Source organism: Schistocerca americana, chromosome 1, assembly GCF_021461395.2.
Source record: "Schistocerca americana isolate TAMUIC-IGC-003095 chromosome 1, iqSchAmer2.1, whole genome shotgun sequence".
NCBI classification, from domain to species: domain Eukaryota; kingdom Metazoa; phylum Arthropoda; class Insecta; order Orthoptera; family Acrididae; genus Schistocerca; species Schistocerca americana.
The window spans coordinates 981,728,542-981,756,153 of NC_060119.1; the positions used below are offsets into that span (position 1 = coordinate 981,728,542).

The 27,612-nt window shown below is 37.6% G+C and overlaps 1 protein-coding gene across 1 annotated transcript in view; it reads left to right on the forward strand.

The window, feature by feature from the left end:
- Positions 1 to 27,612, forward strand: part of LOC124595751 (beta-1,4-glucuronyltransferase 1-like) — a 141,822-nt gene that overhangs the window by 87,169 nt on the left and 27,041 nt on the right. The window contains exon 3 of the mRNA XM_047134632.1: positions 16,668 to 17,006. Within this exon, the coding sequence (XP_046990588.1) occupies positions 16,668 to 17,006 (339 nt within the window). The remainder of the gene's footprint in view (positions 1 to 16,667; positions 17,007 to 27,612) is intronic.

Sequence of the window (27,612 nt, forward strand, 5' to 3'; positions counted from 1 at the left end):
CTTTAATATGTTTACATAGTATAACGTAATCAATTCTGCTAGATGTGGACTTTGTTACCCTGGTATCACTATTTACTACATTTATGAGATTATATGGGTTAAGAGTATCTATTAACCTCATATTACACAAACTGGAAGATTTTGCCTCAATATTCAGATCACCAAGTATAGTTAGGTCACTGGGACCACAACGTCCCACTACTCTACTAAATATGTCTATGAAGCTAACTACATCAGCCTTTGGTGGATGATAAATCCCAATAACTTTATGTTTTCTCATAACCTCTCTACACTCTTTGGTGTGGACTTCGATGCCTGTCACTTTGTTGTACTGGTCTAGATAGTTTAATTTCTTGTACTCAAGATTCTCACTAATGTAAACTGCCACACCACCACCCTTATGTTGCTGTCTACAATAACTATTTGCTAAGGAGTAGCCCTCTAGTTTACAGTAAATAATTTCATCAGATTTTAATCCACGCTCAGTTAGTACTACTATATGAGGTGACTGTTCATTTACAAAAACCTGTAATATATTAAGCTTATTTCTAAGGTACTGTATGTTTAGGTGCATGAGCCTTAGTGGTATTTTTAACTGGTCACTCTGATTATCTTCCTTTAAAATGCACTGAGTTGGTTCACTAACAGTTGGCTTTAAATGTAATAGTTCCCCTTCCTGTAATATACTAAGCACTTCACTTGCTCCCTTTGCTTCTGGTACTATGCAGTGATTTTTTTCAGTTTGTGTCATTAAACCTGGATCATTTCTTTGTCCGGTGTTTATATTCCTCTCACTATTGTCACACTGGTATTTAAGCTGGACAGTTTTACTTACATCTTTTTCCATGTTCTCTTTCTGCTTACTCGGTACCATAAAAAATCACCTCTTAGTGTAGCAGGTCTCCTAGTCCTCAGGCATCTGTCTTGATTGGAAGCTGCTTCTGCTGTTGATCTCCCAGGCCTCAGGTACCTCTTCTGTGTGGTTGCTGTTGCTGGCGGCTCCTGTGCTCCCCGACTAATAAAGTACAGCATTCCAGTGTTAGACAAACCTTATTTGCCTGACCTAGCACCATTCAACTTTTATCTATTCCCCAAGGTCAAATCTGCATTAAAAGGAACAAGATTTAACTCTGCTGAAGCAATGAAATAAAAAATGGTATGAATCATCGAGGGGATCACAGAGCAAGACTTCCAGCACTGTTTCCATCAATGGATGATTCACATGGAGCATTGCAGGTATAGAGGAGGGAATTATATTGAGGATGACAATAACTAAATATCTATGATAATAATAGTAATAATAACAATAGTAATTTTGTTGTCATTCGGCCATTACAGCAATAGATAATGTCAGGCATATAATACAATATAACTGTTAATTCAAAGAAAATAAGAGGCATGTCATTAACATTACAAAATTATATTACATTTGAAATATATCATTTATGCCATAGAATCTGAAAAACAAAGTTATGGTGTTGCACAGTATACACAAAAATCTGAAGACCGACCATGCCAAATCACCCTATGTTCAATGTGGGAATAAGTATGAAAAAACCATTGTGGAAGCCGAAAGAGCACACAGCTTCAGCAGTATTGAGAATTCAATGAATAAATGCAAAGCTACATGGAAACTAATAATTAGTGTTACTAAAGATGAAAGAAATAAAAAAAATCAGTACATGCCCTCAGAAATTCAATTATTTCTTTATTAAATCAGTACAACAAGTAGGAGATGCTATCACCAAACCTGTCATTAGCTCATCTGAGTTTCTTTCAAAAAATGTCTGTAAACCACTAGTAAATACATGTATATTAACCTTCTCTGAGGTCCCACCTAGTCTCGTTCTACTGAAATCGTCTGGAGTGTAGACATATATGACATTTCTTGTAACATTGTAAAAAAGTAATAGATTATATTGTGTATCCTTTAACATACTGCATAAATAAGTGTATATATAAGGGATATTTTCCTGATGAGCTAAAAGTGTCTAGGGTAGTCCCAATATATAAAAAAGGAGATATTGACTCACCTTCATGTTACAGACCAATTTCCATGGTCCCAGCTCTCTCTAAACTGTTTGAATGTGTAATATACCAACAGTTATCCATGTACTTCGAAAATGCAGGAATAATTAGTGAATCACAGTATGGTTTATGAAAAACTTGTCAACTGTTGATGCTATAGACTCAGCAGTCAAACACGTACATCAAGTGTTTGAGAATAAAGGATTTGCTCAAGTCACCTTTTGTGATCTAAGTACAGCTTTTGACTGTGTAGAGAATAAAATACTCCTTGAAAAAATGGAGTACTACTGCATTGAAGGTAACAGCCTTAAACTATTAAAATCATACCTACAGGAGCGCTAGCAAGCTCTTTGTGTAGGTAAAGAAAAGTCCAGTAGAGTAGAGTAGAGTTTTATTGGTCCTGGTAATCATACAGTACACAAATGGTACGTTCTGATGTAGGACAAGTCAATGTATAACAAAATATAGTATTAAATTTGCATTAATGTCATTATTTCTCCATTTAACTGATCACTGAGTTACAATATACAGAGCAAATATTGGACAAAAATAAAGAGTAGATATTTTAAAGCAGAAAGAGCATGTGCTGTACTGTCAGATTAATATTTGTATTACAGTAACATTTACATGTGCAATCATTAAAGTTCTAGAAACATTTATGTGATACATCACCAAGGCAAAGACATAAATCGTTAGTGAACTTTCTGAACGAGCTCGTGGAGGCTGTAGAAGCGGTGATGAGTCAAATATGCCTTAGCAGTTGACTTGAAATTTGCCAGGTCATTTACTGACTGATTTAATTTGTAGGGGAAGTTTATTATAAATAACTTTCGCAAAATACAGGGTTCCTTTTTTATTCAGGGTGATGTTGTGGGCTCTAGATGAAAGTCGCCTTTTTGCCTGGTGTTATAGGAGTGGATATTTTCATTTTTCTGGGAGAGAGAGTGATTATCCATTGAATATTTTTTCACAAACACAGTTATCTCATACACATATATACACGGAAGTGGGAGGATTTCTAGCCTTTTAAAGAGTGGTCTACGGGTTTTGTTCCATTTTACACCTTCCATTATTCTTATAATTCTTTTTTGTTGCCTAAAGATCTTTTGGCTAAGAGAAGATTTAGCGCAGAAAATAATTCCATGTTTCAGTTGTGAGTATATATAGACATAATACACAGTTTTCAGAGAATCTTTGTTGCACCATCCCTCTAATATTCTCATTAAGTAGCATGTAGTGCTTAATTTCTTACAAACTTTCTCAATGTGCATCCTCCATTTAAGATTATCTTGGAGCCATACTCCTAAGAACTTAATGTTGTCTACATTCTGATGGTCTTTGTCAGATATGTGAATCTTAACAGTGTGCTCGCCTTTTTTCACATTATAGAAACTTAGTGCCACTGTCTTACTTGCATTTATTACCAATTTGTTGTGATTGAACCAGTTTTCAGTATTGTTCAGTGTCTCTGTTGTAGACTTATGAAGCATTGCCATTTCTCTCCCACTCACTAGCACACTTGTATTGTCAGCAAACTGGATGACGTTCCCGCAGAATTTGTTTAGGTCATTCACATATAACAGAAATAGGAGAGGTCCCAGAACTGAACCCTGTGGCACCCCATATTTAATGGTTTCATAATTTGAATAGTGTTGAGTGAGTTTGTTGAAATTTTGATGTTACATTTCAACCACTTGTTTTCGATCCCTTAGGTATGACTTTATCCATTTGTTAGATGTTCCTGTAGTCCCCATGTTGTCAAGCGTAGGCAGTACTTTTGTGTGATCTATGATATCAAAAGCCTTAGAGAGATATTCCAATGAAATAAATAAATAAAACATTTTTGCCACTATCTAGTCTCTGAAGTACTTCACTTAATAGTTCAAAAATTGCTGTATCAGTTGATCGACCTTTCCTGAAACCATGTTGTGCTGTGGATAGTATTTTGTGCTCTTCGAGAAAATCTGCTACTCTTCTTTGAAAAATTTTTTTCTATAATTTTTGAGACTACAGACAGTAGAGCAATGGGGCCTAGTTAGCAACTTCATTCTTTTTACCTTTTTTGAATAGTGGTTTGATCTTAGTTGTTTTAGGCACGATGGGAAAATTCCAGTTTGAAAGGAACTATTATAAAGGTGAGCTAATGGTTCACTAATGAGATCTCCACATTTTTTTTTTTTTAATAAGGCTGTCTGGGATGCCATCTATTCCAGTGGAATGATTCACTTTTAAAGTTCTGATAACTGACAGGACTTCTTTCTGGGTTGTTCGAAAGAGAAACAATGAAGTAGGATTTATGTTGGTATTTACAGATGATACTGGGCAGTTTGTATTGCAAGGTTTAATTTCAGTGATTAATTGCTCAATTATATTGCTAAAATAAGTACTGAACACATTTGCTATTTCTTTAGGATCATTAATTTCTTTGCCATTGCAATTCAATTTAATATTGGAATTTTGAGGAGAAACATTGTCAGTTTGCTGTTTCATTCTACTCCACACACCTTCCATTTTATTATTGGCATTATTTATATAGTAGTCATTTGCCATTACTATAGCTTCTTTGATCACTTTTTTAAGTATAATTTTATAATTCTTGAAATATGCAAGGAATTCACTGGATACTACGGAAGACTTGGAGATCCCATATAATCTTCGTTTTTCAGCACATGAATTTTTTATACCTGTTGTCAACCATCAGTTTTTCTGTTAACCCTACTACACTTGATTTTCTGGTATTTAGCTGGAAATGACATGTTAAGCTGGAAATGACATGTTAAAATAATGTGTAAATATATCCATAAATATGTTTAACTTCTCATCTTTGTTTTCATACCTGTACATTTCAGTCCATGTTTCCTTCTTTAGTAAATTCCTAAAGTATTCAATGTTGTGATGGCTGAATGTTCTTCCTATTTTTATTGTTTCTGTTTGTTTAATTAAGTTCGGCATTGAAGGTATTTCAAGAAGCTGTGCGTATTGGTCACTGAAACCTGTGTTGAAGTTTCTAGCTGCATATTCGTGGCTTTCCTTGTTTATCAGTATCATATCAATAGTGGTGCTTGATATACTTGTAACTCTGGTAGGGGAATTTATTATTGGGTGCGAGTTGTAAGTTGCACAATTAGCTATAAGATCATCTCTATCTTTTGAAACTTTGTTAAAGTCAATGTTAAGGTCTCCACCTATTATAACTGTTTTGTTTAGGTCCCTGATACTGTCAGGTTAGTTACAGAATATTTTTATGCTTGAGTTTGGACTTCTGTACAGGCAAATGATGATTGTCTTTATTGAGGTTAGTTCTACAGCAGAGATTTCAAAATTGTCTTCTTTTCCTAAATTTTTGAGATATTTTAGGCAGCAATAGCTGATACTGTCTTTCACAAATATACATGTTCCTCCAGGTGTAGATATTTTTCTACAGAAACGAGATGTCATGACATAATCCTGTATACTTGTGATTGCTAACATCTCATCAGTTAGCCAATGTTCACTAAAACACATTACAGATACTTAGATTAGATTAGTTTTTCATTCCATATATCCATGCTGAGGAGATTCTCGTGGATGTGGAACATGTCAATTTTTTAAATTTTTTTTTTAAGCTGAAATAACAATACTAATAGTATGAATATATACAATATATACAATACATCATTTGTTTCTATTAAAAAATTCATCAGTGGAATAGCAGGAGTTGGCCACTAGTAAGTCTTTCAGGCTCCTTTTAAACTGATCTTTATTTGTAACTAAATTTTTTATGTTTGCTGGCAGATTGTTGAAGATGAGTGTTCCTGAGTAGTGGACCCCTTTTTGAACTAAAGTAATTGCTTTTAAGTCCTTGTGCAGATCATTTTTGTTCCTGGTATTGTATGTATGAACTGAGCTGTTTGTTGGAAAAAGAAGTATATTATTTAGGACAAATTTCATTAAGGAGTAAATATACTGAGAGGCAGTAGTTAGTATACCCAGTTCTTTGAAGAGGTTTCTACAGGACGTCTGTGAATTTACTCCACAAATAATACATATTACACACTTTTGGACTCTGAAAACTTTTGTTTGACTTGAAGAGTTACCCTAAAATATTATACCATATGACATTATGGAATGAAAGTAGGCAAAGTATGCAAACTTTTTCATTTTTATGTCACCTATGTCAGCTAACACTCGAATTGCAAATACAGATTTGTTAAATTGTTTCTGCAGTTCTATGGTGTGCTCCTCCCAACTGAATTAATTATCAAATTGTAATCCCAGGAATTTAAGACTGTCAACCTCTTCTATCTGCTCTTCTTCATACTTTATGCATATGCTGAGTGGAAACCTCTTACAGCTTCTGAATTGCATATAGTGAGTCTTTTCAAAGTTTAATGTCAGTGAGTTGGCTTTAAACCATTTATTAATATCCATGAAAATATCATTAGCAGATCTTTCTAGAACTACACTTGACATACTATTTATTGCAATACTTGTGTCATCTGCAAACATAATGAACTCTGCTTCTGGCAGTGTAACTGATGAGAGATCGTTAAATCGTTAATGTACACAAGAAAAAGCAATGGCCCTTAGATGGATCCTTGTGGGACACTACATGTAATTTCTTCCCATTCTGATGATGACTGATGACTTAATTCACTAGTCCCTTGCACTGACACCGTTTGTTTCCTGTTAGCGAGGTATGACTTGAACCATTTTGCAGCACTGCCCACGACACCATAGAATTCTAATTTATTTAGGATGATGATGTGGTTCACACAATCAAATACCTTTGACAAATCATAGAAAATACTTGCTGCTTGTAATCTGTTATTTAATGAATTAAGTACATTTTCACTGTAGGTGTAAATAGCCTTCTCAGTATCAGAACCCTTCAGAAATCCATACTGTGTTCTTGATAATATGTTATTTGTGGTCAGATGGTTGAGAAGCTGCCTGCATATTACTTTTTCTAAAATTTTTGAGAATGCTGGAAAAACTGAAATTGGTCTCTAGTTTGATGGTGTCTCTTTATCCCCTTTCTTGAATAGAGGCTTAACATCTGCATATTTTAGCCAGTCAGGAAATGTCCCAGTTATAATTGACTGGTTACACAAATAACTTAGAACTGTACTAAACTCACAAGAACATGCCTTAATTGACTTTGTTGATATTTCATCATAACCACTAGAATGCGTTGTTTTTAAAGATTTTGTTATGAAAGTTATTTCTTTTGGTGAAGTGAGTGACATATTCATGTACCTGAAGCTATTTGTAAAGGCTAGTTTCAGATATTCAAGGGCATTATTTACTGATCCTGACAGTCCCATTCTATCAGTAACGTATATAAAGTACTTGTTAAATAGATTTGCCACACTATGCCCATCGGTTACTAATGTGTCATCGACCCTTAATGCTATTTGCTCCTGCTCCTTTCTGGTTTCTGGTCTTCTCTTTCACTATATCCCATATTGTTTTTATTTTGTTCCCTGACATTGCTGTCTTCTTCTTGTAGTGCATTTGTTTAGATGTCTGAATTACTTTTTTTAATATTTTACAGTATTCCTTGTATTTAGCTAAATCATCAGCATTGGAGCTATTCTTGGTCGACAGATACATTTTTCTTTTTGTCTTACAGGAAATCTCTATTCTTTGTGTAATCCATGGTTTTATTATAGACTTCTGTTTAATTTGAGTAACTTTTAGAGGAAAACAAATTTCAAACATGGTACTAACATTGTTCATGAATGTGTTATATTTTTCATTCATGTCATGAGCACTATAAACATCTTTCCAGTTCATATCTTTGAGCATTTTTCTAAAACACTCAATTTTTGTTTGATTGACTACTCTCCTGTACTCAGATTTAGCAGTCATGATAATCTGCTTAGAATTTACATCTAAAACAAGGAGCTGCATGTCATGATCTGATAGTCCATTTATTACAGGTTTTATGATATGATTTTGTTCCTTTGATTTGTCTATAAAATGTTATCAATGGCTGTCCTTGAGGATTTAGTGATCCTAGTTGGAAAGTTTACAGTGTGAGTTAAATTGAAAGACAACATTACTAACTGCAGTAAATGTTTACTGGAAGATTGCATTATAAAATCTGTATTAAAGTTACCAGCAATCAAAAGTTCTTTGTTTCTTTCGGTTAAATAACCAATAGAGCTTCTAGATGATTTATGAATAGATTATAATTTCCTGCAGGTGCGCAGTAAATAGTTACTATTATATAGGATCTGTTATGGAACTCTACTTCTGTTGCACATGCTTCTAGATGCTGCTCTAAACAGAATTTATTAATGTCAATGTTCTTGAATTTATGGCAGTTTTTAATAAATGTGGCAACTCCTCCTCCATCCATATCTACTCTGCAGAAGTAGGAAGCTAGCTTAAATCCTGAAATGTCTACACTATCTATACCAGTGGTCACTTGTTATTTTAATTGATCAGATAGTAATACTTCTAGCTCATTAATTTTGTTTCACAATGACTGCACATTTTGATGGACAGTTACAAGCTTGGAGTTTCTGCTTGGCATATCTGATTCATCTCTTACCTTTATTTGCCTCTGCCGTCCTTTTGTTTTAATCTGAAGAACACTTCTGGGATGAACTATGGAGGTGCTGTCTTCATCTGTGGCCAGTAAAAATCCTCACTTCTTGATGGTGGTATTGAATTAGTTAAAATAGGTGTATCACAGGGATCTGTACAGGGGCCTTTTATGTTCCTAATAATGATTAATGATCTGCCATCATTCATCGAGTCCATGATAGTACTATATGCACACCATACAACTTTCCTTCATTGTAGTAATGATTTTAGTAGCCTCAAAGCTTGTGTTGCAGAGACAATGGCTCAAGCATCCTACTGGGTTAAAGCAAATGGCTTCCTACTGAATGATAACAAAATTCAGCAGATGGTTTTTAGTCTAAAAGACAAGCCTCTATCTGTTGTTGTGTTAAGGTTTTAGGGGTACATATGGATGAAAAATTATCCTGGGGTCAACATGTACAATATATTAGTGGTAAATTGTCTAGAGTGATGTATTTTCTATGGTGACTTATGGACTGAGTACTCAAAATTATATCAGAATGTTGTATTTTGCATTTTTTCAAAGCATCCTAAGATATGGCTTTACCCCACACTAAAAAGAAGTTATTGAAAGCAAAACCTAGAGAAAATATACATTTCTACAACATGAGAAGGAGCAGATGCATTTATACTGCTTACCATAAACTGTCAAATCCACTTAACAGCTATGAACTGATGGGGTACAAATTATGTAGTAAGCTTCCACAATATGTACAAGAACTACCTGAACAAGCATTCAAACAAAAGTTGTATGAATGGCTAGTTTTCTTGTTTTTGAAAGAAAATGTTTTACAGCAACCGTCCCATTGTTTTATAGCTGCACCTCATAGATAAGATAAAAGCGAGGAGGAATATTATGAGAAGATTTAGTCAAGAAACACAATTGAGAAAGGAAATGAATTTTTTCAAATTGTTAAGAACTGAAGAAAGACTGAAGAAGACAGAAAAGGAACATTTTTAAATTGTAAAATAAGTGAATGATAAGAAGTAATAGCATAATACAACTGCAGGGAACAGCATTCTATCATGGAATAAAATTGTATAATAAATTGCCCAGAGAGACGAAAAATGTTACTAAAATACCTACATACAAAGGTAGCTAAAACATACAATACTTCATAAGTAAAGCATACTATACAGTTAATGATTACTTAAAGGACTCAGAGCAGGGGTTAGTGATAAAAGGGGACAACTGCAACACCTTGCCATTTTACTGAAGATGGTCACAATATAATGTTTTTACAAGATATCTGTGTGCTAATACCTGTAGTGCATAATAACAATGTCTTGTCATCGTCCTGCATAATTAAAGATTGTACATGTAATAGTTCTAATTAGTGCTTGTTCGCCAGTCACGGTTTCTCTATCTTGAATTCATTTTTTCATTACATCCTTTCATGAATGGTTCAAGATATCAAAACCTATAGTAGGGTAACATATAATTTTGTAGAAGCCTCAAGCTGAAAATTTCTTGATTTTCTTTTACTCTGGAGAGGCAGAAAAACCTTACTGGCTGCAAATGATCATTATTCCTAACTGGCAAATACAGGCCTGCGGTGCTCCAGTACTTTGCTTGATCCTAACAGCTTTTTTGTAACAATAAGATGTCCTTGCAACCAGAAAAAGTCACTCCATAACAGCTGGCCATCATTAATGTGACTATGAAATACTGTATAATACACTGTTATGTGGTACTGATCACTTAATACATCATTAGTCTCCTCAGAAGGTATATTACACAGGAGAACTTGGAGCACACGTATGCTGTGTGCCCATTCATTGCTAGTTTACTACCAGTCATGAAGTTCAGCAGTTTGATACCCTCCCTATTATCCTGACATCCAACATCACTGAGGTTACATTTCAGTTGATGTGTTTTTTCTTCATTCATTTTTATTTTATTTTTGACAAACCAATCCTTGATATTTTCAAAGATCACATCTTTACATCTACATCTACATGATTACTCTGCAATTCACAGATAAGTGTCTGCCAGAGTGCTTTGTTCAAATGTTCAAATGTGTGTGAAATCTTACGGGACTTGTCTGCTAAGGTCATCAGTCCCTAATCTTACCACTACTTAACCTAAATTATCCTAAGGACAAACACATACACCCATGCCCGAGGGAGGACTTGAACCTCCGCCGGGACCAGCCGCACAGTCCATGACTGCAGCGCCTTAGACTGCTCAGCTAATCCTGCGCGGCCAGAGTGCTTTTATGATGATCATTTCTCCATATGTAGTTGGATGCCAACAAAATATTTCCACACTCTGAGGAGAATGTTAGTGATGCAATTTCATGAGGAGACCCTGCCACAATGAAAAACATCTTTGTTTTAATGACTGCCACCCCAACTTGTGTTTCGTATCTGTGGCACTGTCTCTCCTATTTCATAATAATACAAAATGAGCTGCCCTTCTTTGGACTTTTTCAATGTCCTCCCTCAATTCTAACTGATGTAATGCTTTAACTGCACAGTAATACTCAAGAAGAGGGTGGACAAGTCTAGTGTAAGCAGTCTCTTTGGTAGACCTGTTCCATTTTCTAAGAGTTCTGCCAATAAATCACAACCTGGTTTCTTGTCCCACAACATTAGATTAGATTAGATTAGATTAATACTAGTTCCATGGATCATGAATACGATATTTCGTAATGATGTGGAACGGGTCAAATTTTCCAATACATGACATAGTTAAGTTAATTTAACAACATACTTGAGTTAATATAACAACTTTGTTATTTTTTTGTGGTTTTTTATTTTTTTTTCTTTTTTTTTTTTTTTCCTTAATTTATATCTAAAAATTCCTCTATGGAGTAGAAGGAGTTGTCATTCAGAAATTCTTTTAATTTCTTCTTAAATGCTTGTTGGTTATCTGTCAGACTTTTGATACTATTTGGTAAGTGACCAAAGACTTCAGTGGCAGTATAATTCACCCCTTTCTGTGCCAAAGTTAGATTTAATCTTGAATAGTGAAGATCATCCTTTCTCCTAGTATTGTAGTTATGCACACTGCTATTACTTTTGAATTGGGTTTGGTTGTTAATAACAAATTTCATAAGAGAGTATATATACTGAGAAGCTACTGTGAATATCCCTAGATCCTTAAATAAATGTCTGCAGGATGATCTTGGATGGACTCCAGCTATTATTCTGATTACACACTTTTGTGCAATAAATACTTTATCCCTCAGTGATGAATTACCCCAAAATATGATGCCATATGAAAGCAATGAGTGAAAATAGGCGTAGTAAGCTAATTTACTAAGATGTTTATCACAAAAATTTGCAATGATCCTTATTGCATAAGTAGCTGAACTCAAACGTTTCAGCAGATCATCAATGTGTTTCTTCCAATTTAATCTCTCATCAATGGACACACCTAAAAATTTGGAATATTCTACCTTAGCTATATGCTTCTGATTAAGGTCTATATTTATTAATGGCATCATACCATTCACTGTACGGAACTATATGTACTGTGTCTTATCAAAATTCAGTGAGAGTCCGTTTACAAGGAACCACTTAGTACTTTTCTGAAAGACAGTATTGACAATTTCATCAGTTAATTCTTGTTTGTCAGGTGTGATTGCTATACTTGTATCATCAGCAAAGAGAACTAACTTTGCCTCTTCATGGCAAGTCATTAATATATATTAAGAACAACAAAGGACCCAAGACTGACCCTTGTGGAACCCCATTCTTGATAGTTCCCCAGTTTGAGGAATGTGCTGATCTTTGCATATTATGAGAACTGCTTATTTCAACCTTTGTGATCATTCAAGTTTAAGTTATTTTTAATTGTAATCCCTAAGTATTTAGTTGACAGTCTTTAGATTTGTGTGATATATCATGTAACCAAAATTTAGCAGATTCCTTCTGGCACTCACGTGGATGACTTCACACTTTTCATTATTTAGAGTCAATTGCCAGTTTTTACATCATACAGATATCTTGTCTAAATCACTTTGCAGTTCCTTTTGATCATCTGATAACTTTACAAGATGGTAAATGACAGCATCCCCTGCATACAATCTAAGTCAGCTGTTCAGATTGTCTCCCAAGCTGTTTGTGTGGATCAGAAACAGCAGAAGGCATATAATACTTCTTGGGGAATGCCATATATTTATTACCTCCATTTTATTGATGACTTTCCATCAGTTACTACAAGCTATGGCCTGGCTGATAAGAAATCATGAATCCAGTCACACAACTAGGACAGTACTCCATAGACACACGGTCTGATTAGAAGTCACTTAGTGAATAATGGTGTCAGTAATCTTTTGAAAATCTAAGAATATGGAGTCAATTTGACATCCCCTGTCAATAGCACTCATTACTTCATGACAGTAAAGAGCTAGTTGTCTTCACAAGGATGATATTTTCTAAATCCGTGTTGGCTGTCTGTCGATAAATCATTTTCTTCGAGGTAATTCGTAATGTTTATGTTCAGTATATGTTCCAAAATCCTACCACAAATCAACATAAGTGATATGGGTCTGTAATTCAGTGAATTACTCCTATTTCCTTCCCTGAGTATTAATGTGATTTGCTTGTTTGCCAGTCAAAACTTCTCTGTCATTAAGCGGCTTTAATTACAACCTGATTTCTGGGAACTGAGATTTAAATCCTTCCGTCTCTTAAGAGTGGTACAACTTCTGCTATATAATCAATTAAACATATATACAAGGTGAAAATGTAAGCTGTAACACCCCTTTTATTTCATGAAGGGTTAAAGCGTCAATACCTGATACTATTCAGAGGAGCACATCATTGTTTATCTATATTTCATCCTCTTAACTTTTGTACCACCCAAGATATTGAAACAAGTATGCTTTTCTTTTTTTTCATGGAATGATAATTTTTTAAAGGATTAAAAAGCTCTTGGAAAGATGAATACAATTATATACCACTTATTAATATTGGTGTTGAAACCTTTCACAAATACATCAGAGAAACATGCTAAATTGAAAGGCAAGTGTATTGAAAAAGGCAATTGTGATGTAACCACCATCTTCTTTTACAGTTTTCCAACATCCAATGATTCACTTCCATACAATGTTGGTGATTTCCCTAAATCGCTCCAGGCAAATGCCGGGATGGTTCCTTTCAAAGGGCACGGCCGACTTCCTTCCCCGTCCTTCCCTAATCCGATGAGACCGATGACCTCGCTGTCTGGTCTCCTTCCCCACACCAACCAACCAACCAACCATACAATGTTGTACTACAAATAAACATTCTCTGAAATATATTCTGCAAATTAAGGCATATGTTTGATACCAGTGGACTTCTTTTGGTGTGGAATGCCCAGCTTGCTTGTACTAGTCTTTTTATGTCCACCTTGCTTCATCTGTTGTGTTATTTTGCTTCCAAATTAGAAGAGTTTCTTCACTTCATCTACTTTATGGTCGCCATTCCTGATGTTAAGTTTATCACTAATCCCACTATTGTTACTCCTTATTACTTTTGTCTTTCTTTGGTTTACCCTCAGTCCATATTATTTACTCATTACACCATTCATTCCATTCTGCCATTACTTTGATTCTTCTTCTCTTTCACTTTCACTTTGGACAGCAGTGCCATCTATGAATCCTTTCAACATGAATTTTATTCCCACTGCTGAACTTTTCTTTTGTTTCTGCCATTGCTTTTTTATATATATGCCGAACAATAGGGGTGAAAGACTGCATCTCTGTTATAAATCCTTTTTAATCTGATCACTTGGTTCTTGGGCTTTTATTCTTATTGCTCCATCCTGATTTTAGCATACATGGTGGACATTAATAAAACCGACAAACTGGAAGGGTGGATTCCCGACTGACAATTGAGGAAGAAAGATCCTATGAACATGTGTCCGGAAATGAATCGTTGCCATGATAGATGGCACTGACGAATGAAAGATGCTCTGGCCATGTGTCATGTGTTCCTTGTGTGTTTCAGACTTGTGATTAATGCAGCATACCATAAGCAGCAGAATGGTCCAGTATTTGGGTCAGGAGCAAGCTGAGACGGTGTTTATGTACAACCAAGCAGATGGAAATGCCCGAGAGGCAGTATGGCTCTGCCAAAACATATAGCCTAACATATACCAACCATGGGTGTACCAAAACAAGTACCCTCACAGACATCACACAACATTTCAAGCCCTTCTTGGATGTTTGTGTGATTACGAGTTACACCATGTAGGCAGGCTACTTGCCTGGAGCTTGGACTAGGGTTTGTCTCAATATCCTGTAGAACCCGGTCTCCAAATCTGTTGTATGCACAGTCCACCATCTTTCTGCATTTTTATCTGTCTGAAAGGACTCATGATCACACAAATGCCTAAAAGGAGTTTGACATGCTGTGTGATTTGGTTAGTGTCTGTGAGGGTACTGGTTTTTATATAGCCAGGCTGCGTATCAACCTTTCCATCTGCTTGGTCATACACATACACTATCTCAGCTTGTTCCCAACATGAATACTGGACCATTTTGCCACTTACAGTATGCTGTGTCAATCACACAGCCTGCAACACACAAGGAACACATGACACATCCTCAGAGAAACTTTTATTCATGAGTACCATCCACTGTGGCAACAATGCATTTCTGGACATGTGTTCATAGGACCTTACTTCCTCAATTTCCAGTCAGGAATCTGTCCCTGCAGTTAGTCAGTTTTATTAATGTTAACCCTGTATTTTGTTCAGTATCCTACTCTTAGAACACAGTTTATGGTAACTCGCACTGGTGGTAATGTAGAGACCGGAGGAACAAAGCAAGTGGTTCCAGAGATAAATTACAGCAGAAATTATGAAGTGAATGAATAACCAAGACCAGTCCAGTGCATGGCAAAGTAATATTAAGCGTATAAAACAATCCAGAGACCAATCAAAATCACGAACACAAATCTGGCAAGGTCAAAATGGCACTTAACTAAGGCTTCAGATACTAGTGAGAGATGGGCTAGCAATGGTCAGGTTGTGGTATTTCATGGTAACCTCTTGTCAGAGAGTGGTGCTACCTCATTTGCTTCCCAAGGCTGCTGCATCTCATGCAGGTGCTAGCTGCAGCTGTTGCCTGGAGCCCGAGTATTTGTTATGTATTCTGCTTAGTAATACTCAGGCTTGATGGGTAATTGGAATCACTGTTGGATAATAAATACTTTATATTACCTGTATTTCCCTACATTAGTGCTAAATATTTCTTAAGCTGCTTCTGTTAGCCTAGAAATTATCATATATTTCCATTTACAACAGTTATATCTGATTCTGTGTCTATCCCATATAAATTAGGGTCATGAGGAAATATGTTTTATCTTAGTTGTGCAGGCCTACCATTTTTCTAGATATAACAATGGAGCCTGGCATAAAAATGACCACTCAGCACTGTTTACACTACATCAGCTGATGCCAGCCTGTATACCTTTCAATGTTAGCACAGTTCTGGGATACTTTTGCAAAATGTTTCAACACCAACACTGTACTTGCCTTTTCAAGAGCTTTCAAGTGCCAGTAAAAGTAAAATAGTTTATTGATCCCTCAGTATCTTCATTGATACAAGAGTTATGAAAATTAAACATACAACAAAATTACATGCCCCTCAGTGCACAATCAATTGTTGAAAACTTTGTTTCAGTATCTTGAGCCACACAAAATAAAAGGGGTGTTATGTTTTACGTGACTCACCCTGTATACATACTTTGTTTGTAACAATCATTTACGTTCTTTGATACTAAATTTTGTCAAACAGATGTTACTGTTAGTTATAAGAGAAGGGGCAAAGACACTGGCAACTTTGCTTGATCACTAACTGAGAAATGGTTATGACTAACTGTTAATAATAGACAGATATTAACTTCATTCAAAGTTTTGTATGCTGCATGAAGTAAAAAAAATCAACCAGCAGTTAGCCTTGTTGTAATAGTCCATTTGGTCAATGAACTTGTTGACTATGGTCTGCAGTGGTTACTTGGTCCATCATCTGAATCTCTGGTTACTCAGTACAGTTAAATTATTACTGAAATATTTGATCATATTTATCAGTTATTAGTGTTTTAATTTATTATTACACATTTTACAGGTGACTGCCTGCAATAATACAAAGGAAGAAAATGATAGTGGTCAGAAGGATGAATATTACACATTTATTTTTACTCCGTGGCTAGGACAGAGAGATGCCTCGCAAAAATACCAAGTTCATACATTTGCTATGATAGCAAGTAATTGGCAAAATATGACAGGACAACCTCTCTGCCTTGCAACACACACATCCGTGGAACATTTACATTGGCTTGCTGATGTAGCTACCCACTGGTGTGGTCCCATATCTGTGAGCATATTTGCCCCTGACTTAGATTACCAGATAGCAGAAGCATACATTTCCTATTTAAGACAATGTTTCTCAGATATTACCAGCCAGGTATGTTAAAGTAATTTTTATTATAGTTATTGCTGTTCAGTAATGTACAGAAACTCTCATGGAATATCAGTTGTGATTTTATTTACTTATTTATAGGTCCTGTGAAGCTAGGACTGTACAGTGTACAAAAGAGATTGGACCATTCATTAATTACAATACACATTCCTTGATTTTTTTCTTTTTTTCAGACATCATTTTAACAAAAGATAAAATTATACAATATTTCCTTACTCTACACATTTTACAAAAACGATCTAAATCGGTGAAGAGGTTTTGTTTTTCTAGGTATTCCCTTACTGTATAGAAACAGTGCTCAACCAAATAACCCTTCACAGTTGATTTGGTTTGTTTAAGTCCATTATTATTTTGTGGATTTGGGTAGTGTATTATACACTTGTATGCCAGGTTGGAGTATATAAATACATGGAAGTGGCAGTATTTTACTTTTCCTAAATAGTGGCTTCCATTAACCTAATAATCTTTTTCTGCAATCTAAATGATGTCTGACTAGCTCCACAATTTCCCCAAAGCACTACACCATATTTCAATATTGTATGAACATAAGCAAAATTTATGAGCCTGAGATTATCATGTGATATACAGTTTCTTATTACTCCCATTACAAAGCATGTTTTGTTCAGTTTTTTGTTCACATAGTCCATGTGTGTATCCCACTTCATGTTTTGCTGAATCCATATACTGAGAATTTTTGCACTCCCTGTTATTTCAATTTTTTGTCCACTTCTTTCTACAGAAGCATTAGCTGGTGTCCTAGTCTGGGTGGTGAAAATATTTATTGCAACAGTTTTTCCAGATTTATAATGAAACTGTTTGCATCAAAGCACTGTACTATCTTCTATGTGGCAGTCTAAATGTCATTTTCGAAGTTTCTTTGCTACTTCCCATAATTAAGATGCTGGTGTCATCTGCAAACTGATATAGCTTACTGTTTTTACAGTTTATATGTAACTCATTTACATGTAGTGAGAACGGAATTGGACCCAATTTGGAACCTTGGGGAACTCCATGTTTGATCACTAATAAATCTGACTGATGAGTTTTGACTGTCTCGTTTTCTTCGTGTGTTATCTCTATGAGCTGTTTTCTTTCATGGAGGTATGATTTAATCCAGTTATTCGCTACTCCCCTAATGCTCCAGTTCTGAATATTACCTAGTAATTTATCATGATTGATGTTATCAAACACTTATGACAAGTCTAGGAATATACTTGACGTATGTTCCTGCCTATCTGGGGCCTGTAGAGTTTCATACAGAAAAGAAAAGATTGCTGTTTTCAGTAGAGTGATTTATCCTAAAACCATGTTGAGATGCCATTAGTATATTATATTTATTTATGAAATTTGACAGTCTTTTATAAAAGAGTTTCTCTAGAATTATAGAAAACACAGACAGTAGAGAAACTGGTCTATAGTTTGACAATATGTTGGAAAGCAGCCATTTCAGAAGAATAGGTTTACAAGATACATCAGTGTTTCAGAAATTAAGTCTACACATTTTTCACAACAAAATCTGGTATGTTATCTATTCCTGATGAATATTTTGATTTTAGAAGCTTGATTTCTTGCTGTGATTCTTGTGTATTAGTTGTTATGAGAAATATTCTGTTTTCTACCTGTTCAATTTTTGATGTTATTTGTGATGGATGTTTATAAAAACCATTCAGTCTGCATGCTGCTCACATTTTGTTTGCATTACAGTAATACATAAAATTTGTTTTGTTTCTTTTTAATACCCCAGAAGTAGACAAATTTCTGTCAGGATTATTAAGATCTTTGGAAGAACCAGCTATGAAAAAACTTTTCCACCTGGTATACAGGATATGCGAGACAGACAAATACTCTTAAGACTTGAAGACCAGTGTAATAGTTTAAATAATTTAGATGTAAAAGAGACCACTGACCAAATAGCAGAAGCACTGAACTGTTGGCAGACACACAATAAAGTGGACAGTGGCGAGAGGTTGAGTCAGGTGGAATGAGTAGAGAGAAAAAGTAGTGAGAAGCTGAAGAAGAGGTTGGTGAGGGGTAGCCAGTGGCTCAGAGGGATTGGAGGCAGGCAGCACATATGTGGGATAAGGAATGCGGGATAGGAAGATGGGAGAGGCAGTAGGTGCACTGACTGGGAACACTACCCCTCCCAATATCCTTCCAACTCCAAATTCACTACCTCATTCCTTAAAACCTTTCCAATTATACCTTCACACACATTTACTTCTCCTTTGAGGGGGAGATATATAAACAAATCCATGGCAAACCCATAGGCACCCGCATGGCATCCTTCTATGACGACCTGCATATGACCCATCTAGAGGAGATATTCCTAGCACCCCAAAGCTCTAGTCTGATGCAGGATCACAAATTGTATCTTCATGACCTGAACCCAGGACCAAGATACCATATTCTCACTCCTCAACGGCTTCAGCACCTTCTCTCCCACTAATTTCATCTGGTCCTCTTCAGCCTAATGGATCACCTTCCTCGACATTAACCTCCACCTTTCTGGAGGCTCCATCCAATTCTCTGTCTACATCAAGTTGACTAAACACCATTATTACCTGCATTCTGAAAGCTGTCAGCCCTTCAATACCAAAAAATCGCTCCCATTTAGTCTGGCCAACTATGGATGGCATGTCTGCGGTGATGGGAATTCCCTTTCCCAGTATGCTGAAGGTCTCACAAAGGCCTTCACAGACAGGCATTACCTGCAAAACGTGGTCCTGAACAGATTTTCCACACTTTATCCTCACACATCCATAATCCTCCCACCAACCCCAAGAACTAGCTGCAAAGAAGCATCCCTGTCATCACCCAGTAATATTCCAAACTGGAGCAACTGAAGTATGTCCTTTGCCAGGGCTTTGGCTAGATAACATCATGCCCATAAATAAGGTGCATCATATGCCACCTAAAGTGGTATTCCATCACCCACCCAACCTACCAGACATCATGGGCCATCCCTATGCCACTATGACTCCCGGTTCCTTACCAGAGATATCATATCCTGCAGCACATCCCGGTGAAAGACCTGCACCTTTCACAACCCAGCATTTCCTTCTCTAGACGTTTCACTGTCTTTTTATCCTAACCCATCAGAGGAAGAGAGATCTGTGAAATTAGCCATGTCATACCACTCCTGTTGCAATTTCTGTACAGCAGTTAGTGGGCATGACCACTAAACAGCCATCCATCTGAGTGGAGGCCACTACCAAATGGTGGCCGAGAACAGAACTGACAATCCAGTGGCAGTTGACAACTAATGGCAGTATATGCTGTTGACCACAATGTACTTGACTTCAATGGCTCCCTTAAGAACTTGTGTGATATTGATCCTTCCATCAGCACCAGATTTTCTGAACCAGACTATCCTTGCATCATATGCTTCACTCCCATAATCCTCCTGGCCTCAGTCTCTGCTAATCCACTGCACACAAACCTCATACCAAACAGTCTCCTCTTCTTCTGCCCAGTCACTCTCTCCCAGTCCATACCTCCACATCATCATTGTGTGCTGCATGAACTCACCAGCTCCGAGGCCTGTGTGTCACTTTCCTGTTCCATGTACCTGCCACATCTCCCCCCCCCCCCCCCCCGCTCCCCCCATGTATTCCTATACCACATACATGCTGCCTCCCTCCAAACCACCAGCTATCCCTTCCCAACCCTACCTTCCACTTCCTGCCTTTTTCTCCTTTTACCTGCCCCATCCATCACATTTGCTCATCCCAGTCAACTTGCCAAACTGCTATCCCAGCATTGTGTGTTTTGCTGGCACAAAGTGGCTGCACAGGTGTGTGTGTGTGTGTGTGTGTGTGTGTGTGTGTGTGTGTGTGTGTGTGTGTGTGTGTGTATCCTCTAGCTTGTTAAACTGACACTTCTCAAAACTAGCAGTTTTCATTCTTCTTTTTTGTGCCTGTTGACAACTATATGTTTTTACTATTCGGTTAGTGCATCTCCTGTGTACCTAACCGGATGGAGCTCCGCCCCATTGGCACCAAGATGTATGAGGCTTTTTGAATGACTGCCTTCCTCAGTGCTGGACCGGTCACAAGGGACTTGAGGACCTGGCTCTGCACTTACGGCCATAGAGATCTCCTTATTTCACTTTCTGCGACCATTTCTTATGGGGTTATATGAAGGAAGCTGTTTGCATCCCACCTCTACTGACCACTCTGAATGATCTGCGGGACCGGATCACTGCTGTCATGCACTCAGTAACAGCAGATACACTTTCAAGTGTATGGGACGAGTTTGGCTACCAAGTTGGTGGTTGCCGTGCAATCAACGGTAGCACCATTGAACATTTATAACATTTATCACATTTCTAATTACTAAATAATTATTAAAAACTAATTAATTACAAATTATTATAAATTCATTAATTCATATCAAACATCATGAAAAAAAGCTTTGAAACTTCCCCTACTCATTGGTATAAAGCTTGTTCATTTTAGATTTGTATTATTTAAGTATAGAGAAATCTCTTATAAAGTGTAATCTTGTATGGAAGTGAAACATGGCTGATAAGCAGTTAAAACATAAAGAGAATAGAAGCTGCAGAAGATTGCTGAGGATAATATGGATAGATCAAATAACTAATGAGATGGTACGGAATCAAACTGAAGAAAAAAGAAATTTTATGGCAAAACCTGGCTAAAAGAAGGGATCAATTGAGGGACACATTGCGAGACACTAAGCAATTGTCAGTTTGGTAACAGTATGTGTGAGAGAGAGAGAGAGAGAGAGAGAGAGAGAGAGTGAGAGTGAGTGTGAGTGTGAGTGTGTGTGTGTGTGTGTGTGTGTGTGTGTGTGTGTGTGTGTATATGTGTGTGCGTGTGTGTGTGTGTGTGTGTGTGAGTACATAGTGGGAGGGGGGGGGGGGGGTTAAAATCTGTAGAGGGAGACCTGTAGAGGCATGAATACAGGATACAGGTTCAAATGGCCTGTAAGTTGCAGTAGTTATTCAGAGATGAAGAGACCTGCATAGGATAGACTGCCTTGGAGAAGTGCATCAAACCAATCTTCAGACTGAACAAAAAAACTATAAAATGAAAATATTCTTAAAAGCAATGCTAGACAGAAAAGTGAAGCAACCAGATCAAGCGGGGAGAATGAAATGAAATTTCATGGGTGATGCTATTGTAGTGATTACAGAACTGATTCAAGTTTACAAAGAACTTGACAGTATGAGTCCACTTTACAGTAAAATCTTGCAAAGCTTCTGGCATGGATGCGTGCCCCAATTTGGTTGGGAAGGGTTCTGTAAATCCATTGTATTTTCTCTTGAGGCAAGCTGGCCTGCAGCTGTTATAACTGGTCTTTGATATCTTGGGCATTGGCACTGGGACAGAGGTGACATCTGATCTGGTCCTTAATATGTTCTATTGTGGACAGATCTGGGGATAGTGCTGGCCGTGGGAGTGCATCACCATTACATATGATGTAACTAAATTCTTTTTACAGACTTTGAGGGCTTGTAGTGGGGATCAAGATGGTTAAGTTTAGCATAGGAACTCTGGTCTGGAAATATATCATTTTCCTGTTACATGCAAAATACTGCAACACATGTGGCTCTGTACCTCCTGCTGCTTATTGTCTGGGTCCACTTCCAAGTAGTGTTATCCGAGAGCACCCATGGAATAGTTAGTACAGGGGGGAGTGGGGTGGTCCAAGATCTGGGGATGTGGAGTATTTTTTAATATTTTGGAATACAAATAGTGACATGTAAGTACCCATAAAAAGTTGCCTGTCAAGCACCTGTCTAATATTGATTTTTAAATAATTTTCTTCAGACAAAAACACTTGACTACCAAACTTTTCCCTTTCCCTGAGAACTAGAGGGGGCTGTAGCCCCTCTTGCCCCAAGGTAAGGGCATCGTTGCCAGCATCAACTCAGATATGGTATCTGTGTATCCATGTAGCATAACTCACACAAGTAGTTTCTCTTGGATGCCACAGGGATGAATCAAGTATTTCATGTGACCGCATAGGTAGTAGTGTAGTGGGATGATGTTAGAATAATGTGCAGGCCAAATAATCAGGCTGCCACAATCTATCCACTGTTGCCCAAATCATTGTTCCAGATGATCTCAAACCGCACACAATAAATGAGGTGTTGTGTCATCATGCTGGACCCACATGTTTTGATGCACATTGAACAGTGCATCTTTCAAGAGCCCCACCAAGGAATCACAAGTACATTGCACCTGTGAGATGTGGTGGAAGAAGGTATGACTAAATCACATATCCATTCAAGAACCCTGCATAATGTGCAAATCATATCATTCCTGAAACCCATGGGGGGAGGGGGGGGGGGGGGGGTGTACATGATGGCATGCATGTTTTCATCAGCCAATTCATGACTGTTGTTGGAGTTGAGAACGTCTTCCCTGGTAAACTTCGCTTCATTTGTGAAAAGGGTTCACCGCGAAAGGACAGGCTAAGCCACACAAAGTGCAAGAACCACCTGAAGAAGTGGGCTTGTGGTGCAAAATCCTATGGCTGGATTGCCTGTATCTTCTGGCACAGTATGGTTGTAGCTGCTGTTCATGCAGAATACAACAGACAGACTGGTGATCCACATTCAGTCTACCTGCTGCATTTTTGGTATTTGTTGTCGGATCCTCTTCCCCATCATGGAGTACAGCTTCTTCAAATTGGGGTGTGTGATACTTCCATGGAGCACTATAGTCAACTCTGCTGATAGTGAATGTACCTGTCTCCAAGGCCCACTGGTACTCTGTAGAAAAGAGGAAGAGTGAAGGTGTCTGGTGGTGTAGAAACCACTCTGCACAGAGCCCTCCCATTGCACTGAGCTTCACCACACAATAACATCATGCCAGTACACTCCACAAACATGTAGTTCACCATGATCAACTACAGCACACAAAAAATGAAAAGTACTTTCAGGTTGTATTCTAAACTGAAATGAATGATTACTACTGTAAGTAGTATAGACAAAGACCACAAACACAGCAGCAGGTACAAACCTCTCTGGGCAGATCACAAACTCAACTGAACTGTATGTGATCCAGCCTGTGGAGGGCATGGGATCTGGGTGATCAATGAATGATGCTTGTAATGCCCTAGACAGTAGCACCAAAACCATGGGAGATTTGAACATGAGTTGTGGTATTTTGTTTAGCAGGGAAACGATACGTTTCTGTACGTGATTTCCTACACTAAACTTAACCACCTTTGTCCACACTACAACTCCTCAAAGCCTGTAACGGGAATTTAGTTACATCCTATCGAGACAGTTGATCAAGACACATGCCATTTGTAGGCATGTGTTGTCCCACTGAAAAATGGCATCATGGTACTGTCACATGAGGATGCAGGATATTCATGGCGTACTGTTGTACCATGAGTTCCCTCGATCAGTACCAGCCATGTCCTGTAACCATACTGAGTGACTCCCGATACCATAACACCATCTGTGACACCACTGTACCTCTCCAAATCATTGGAAGGATGGGATCTCTCCTCAGGTCACCACCATAATGCTGATGATAGTCATTCAGTGTAGAGCAGAACCATGGTTCATTGCTGAACACAAAGCCACACAATTCATCATCAGTCCATTTTTCCCAGTCATGGTATAATTCCAAATGGGCCTGTTTGTTTTGTGGTATTAACAGTAGCCTATGCATGGGAAGGTGATTCCCTAGTACAGCTTCTGCTTGTCTCTGACCAGTGTTTCAGGTTGACACAGAATGTTGCAGAGCATTCATTACTTGTTCTCATATGGCAGGGGCAGATATGAAAGAGTTAGAATGTGCTTGGTGCACCATATGGTGATCTTCCCTTGTGATGATCAGATATGGTTGATTGGAACCTTGATGATAAGCATGCCTGCACTCATTTTCCCAAGCAGTTTAACAGTGGACCACTGTCACATCCACATGCCCCACAAATGTGAACACTGCACGATGCAACGAGCAGGCCAAATGGAGGCCCACATTTGTCCCTTTTGAACTCTGTCAGGTTCTGGTAATGATACATGAGTACACACCATTTCTACATCCTTCAAAGCGATCACTCAATATTTGACACTGTTCATGTCCCTTACTCTACCAGGCCTAGTAACAACATTAAACATGAACAACAGTAATGAAATTTGATGGCCATTCTACTCACAACAGAGGCTTGAAACTCTAAATCATTTACATAGCCACTAATGGCATGTACATCCATGAAGTTACACTGACATCCAGTCAAGTTTTGTGGGTGCTTCACTTTTTTGTTAGTCAGCATAGTTAGAGAAATAACCTGTAAGACAATATAAATAATAGAAAAAGTGAAAGTAGCACCACATGGCTGAGGCATTGAGTGGTCAATAGACACATAAAAATTATTTGTTGCTAAACTTTCAGACACTATCTTTCATCAGAATTGACTACTATAGAAAACACACACACACGAGTGTGGTTGCATTGGCCCTGCCAACTGCATTGGTGCTGCATCTCAACTCAGATGTGGGTAGCTTCGGATGGAGTGCATGAGAGGAGAAAGCAGAAGAGAGAGGAGGGAGGTGTGAAAGGAAGAGTGGCTAATGATTTGGGGGGAGGGGGGGGGGGGAGAGGCAACAAATGGATGGGATAGAAATGTGGCATTGTTAGGCTCACTCTGGCACAAGCAGGGGAGTTGCTTGTGGCATACAATGAAGCATAAGTGTGGATTTTGAGGAGGAAACATGGGGACAGGGACATGGATGGTGATGCGAGTGAGACAGGAACTAAGGAGATTGAGAGCAGGAGGGTTGTGGAACAAAAGGATGTGGTGTGAAGACAATTATCATTTGCATAGTTCATTTGGATGAGCAGTTAGCTGGTAGTCAAGCCTAAAAAATAGCCCATGCAAAAGTTTTAGCATAGTTGGTACCTGACATGACTGCTTTTAGAGGTGGTCCTACCTCTGGTAAAGTAGAACATCTCTGGGAAAGGTATGTACTGTAATATGATGTGCTGGAAGAGTGCACAAGACTAGCCTTGCACCTACGTTTTCTACAAGAATATAACTCAGGTGGCAAGGGGTTGGAAGTAAATGTGATATAAGGAAGAATCAGGATATTTCACGAATTGGGTAGCATTAAAGCATTTAAGGACAGGTGGATGGATTATAGGTAGACAGTTTCTCATTTCTGTGAATGTTGCTAAGAAACTCATTAAGTTTATAAAACACAGGTAGATAGACAATATGAGTCCAATGTCAGCCATGTTCTGCACATTTGCACTTGCCACTATTAGGACATTATGTAAACATGATGGGACATTCTCAGAGATGTGCTGTTGTAAAGATTTCACCAGAGTCACACACATTTCTGGTGTCAGTTAGAATGTGTCCATATTTCATTCAGATGTTGTTAGTTCTCTCAAATTCCCAACATGATTTAATACATAGATGTAGATGTAAATGTAGATGTAGATAGATCTCCACACCATTCATCCATTTTCTGCGTCATCTGGTAGCTTTTCTTGAGGTTGGATCCATCCCTGGGGATTGTCCAAATGCACTGCCAATATTTGGGGCCTTACTGTTTTGGGTGTGCTAGTGATGTTGCTGGTGGTTTGTACAAAGCTCCTTCTAGATTTAAGCCATTATCTTGCTTGTTATTTCCCAAAGAGCAAATAGTTTGAGTTGTGGAGCTGTCCCCACCCCCCTCCCCCACATCTATCATAACCTCTCTCCTGATACCTGGCAGCACTATTCCAGGCAGAATTATAAGATGGCTATTGTTGGCAGCCTGCCACAGTGCAGTAGGTTGGGTTTGCATATTCTGCTGCCATGTAGCATGGTGACAGGGTGGTCAAACACAGCAAGGAGTGATGTGCACCACATGTTGTGGTTTAGAAGGTTTTTTCAAGATGAAATGTTCATACCTGTGTTTTGGCGGGATCTGGTCATAATTGGTTTGACTTTCCATGAGTATCCAAGATATCTAGAGAAGTGAGAAGTTTATTTTTAATCAATTCAAAAGTTGTTGCCTGAGTAGGAAGTGCTAGGTCAGGCACATAAAGAAAAGTGTTGCTTACCATTACAGTGGGCTGAACATCTTTGTATTTATTAAAAGTAATATATTTTATATCTCTGAATTTTACCAGGATGCCCCAAACTTTAAATGTTAAAATTATTGGAAGAGGCTCTTGAACTCAGCATTTTGAGCTAAGGAAGCAATGATTGGAAATTTAATATCAGATGTTACAACCAGTACACACATAGGATACATTTGTATATTTCTATATTTCATAACAGACAAGTACCTGCTGCTTTGAAATTGGCTGCACTTCCTTGAAAAATAATGTGCAAATACCTGTCAAACATCCTCGGAGGAGTTAACTACTGTTTACAGTTCATGATTGTTTGTCAAAGATGAAACATTACTCATTACAGTAACTTGCAGACATATATGTAATTATGGTACAGTAGGATGGCATGACTGGGAAGCAAAATAAGTAAGCAGAAGAAAACATTTCAAACAAGCATCGTCATAATTTGAAGAAATTTATCACACTGGATAGAAGTTTATCACCATAAATAGAAACTGGGACATTCAAGCCACAGAAAGCCACCGAAGGTTCTTGATAAA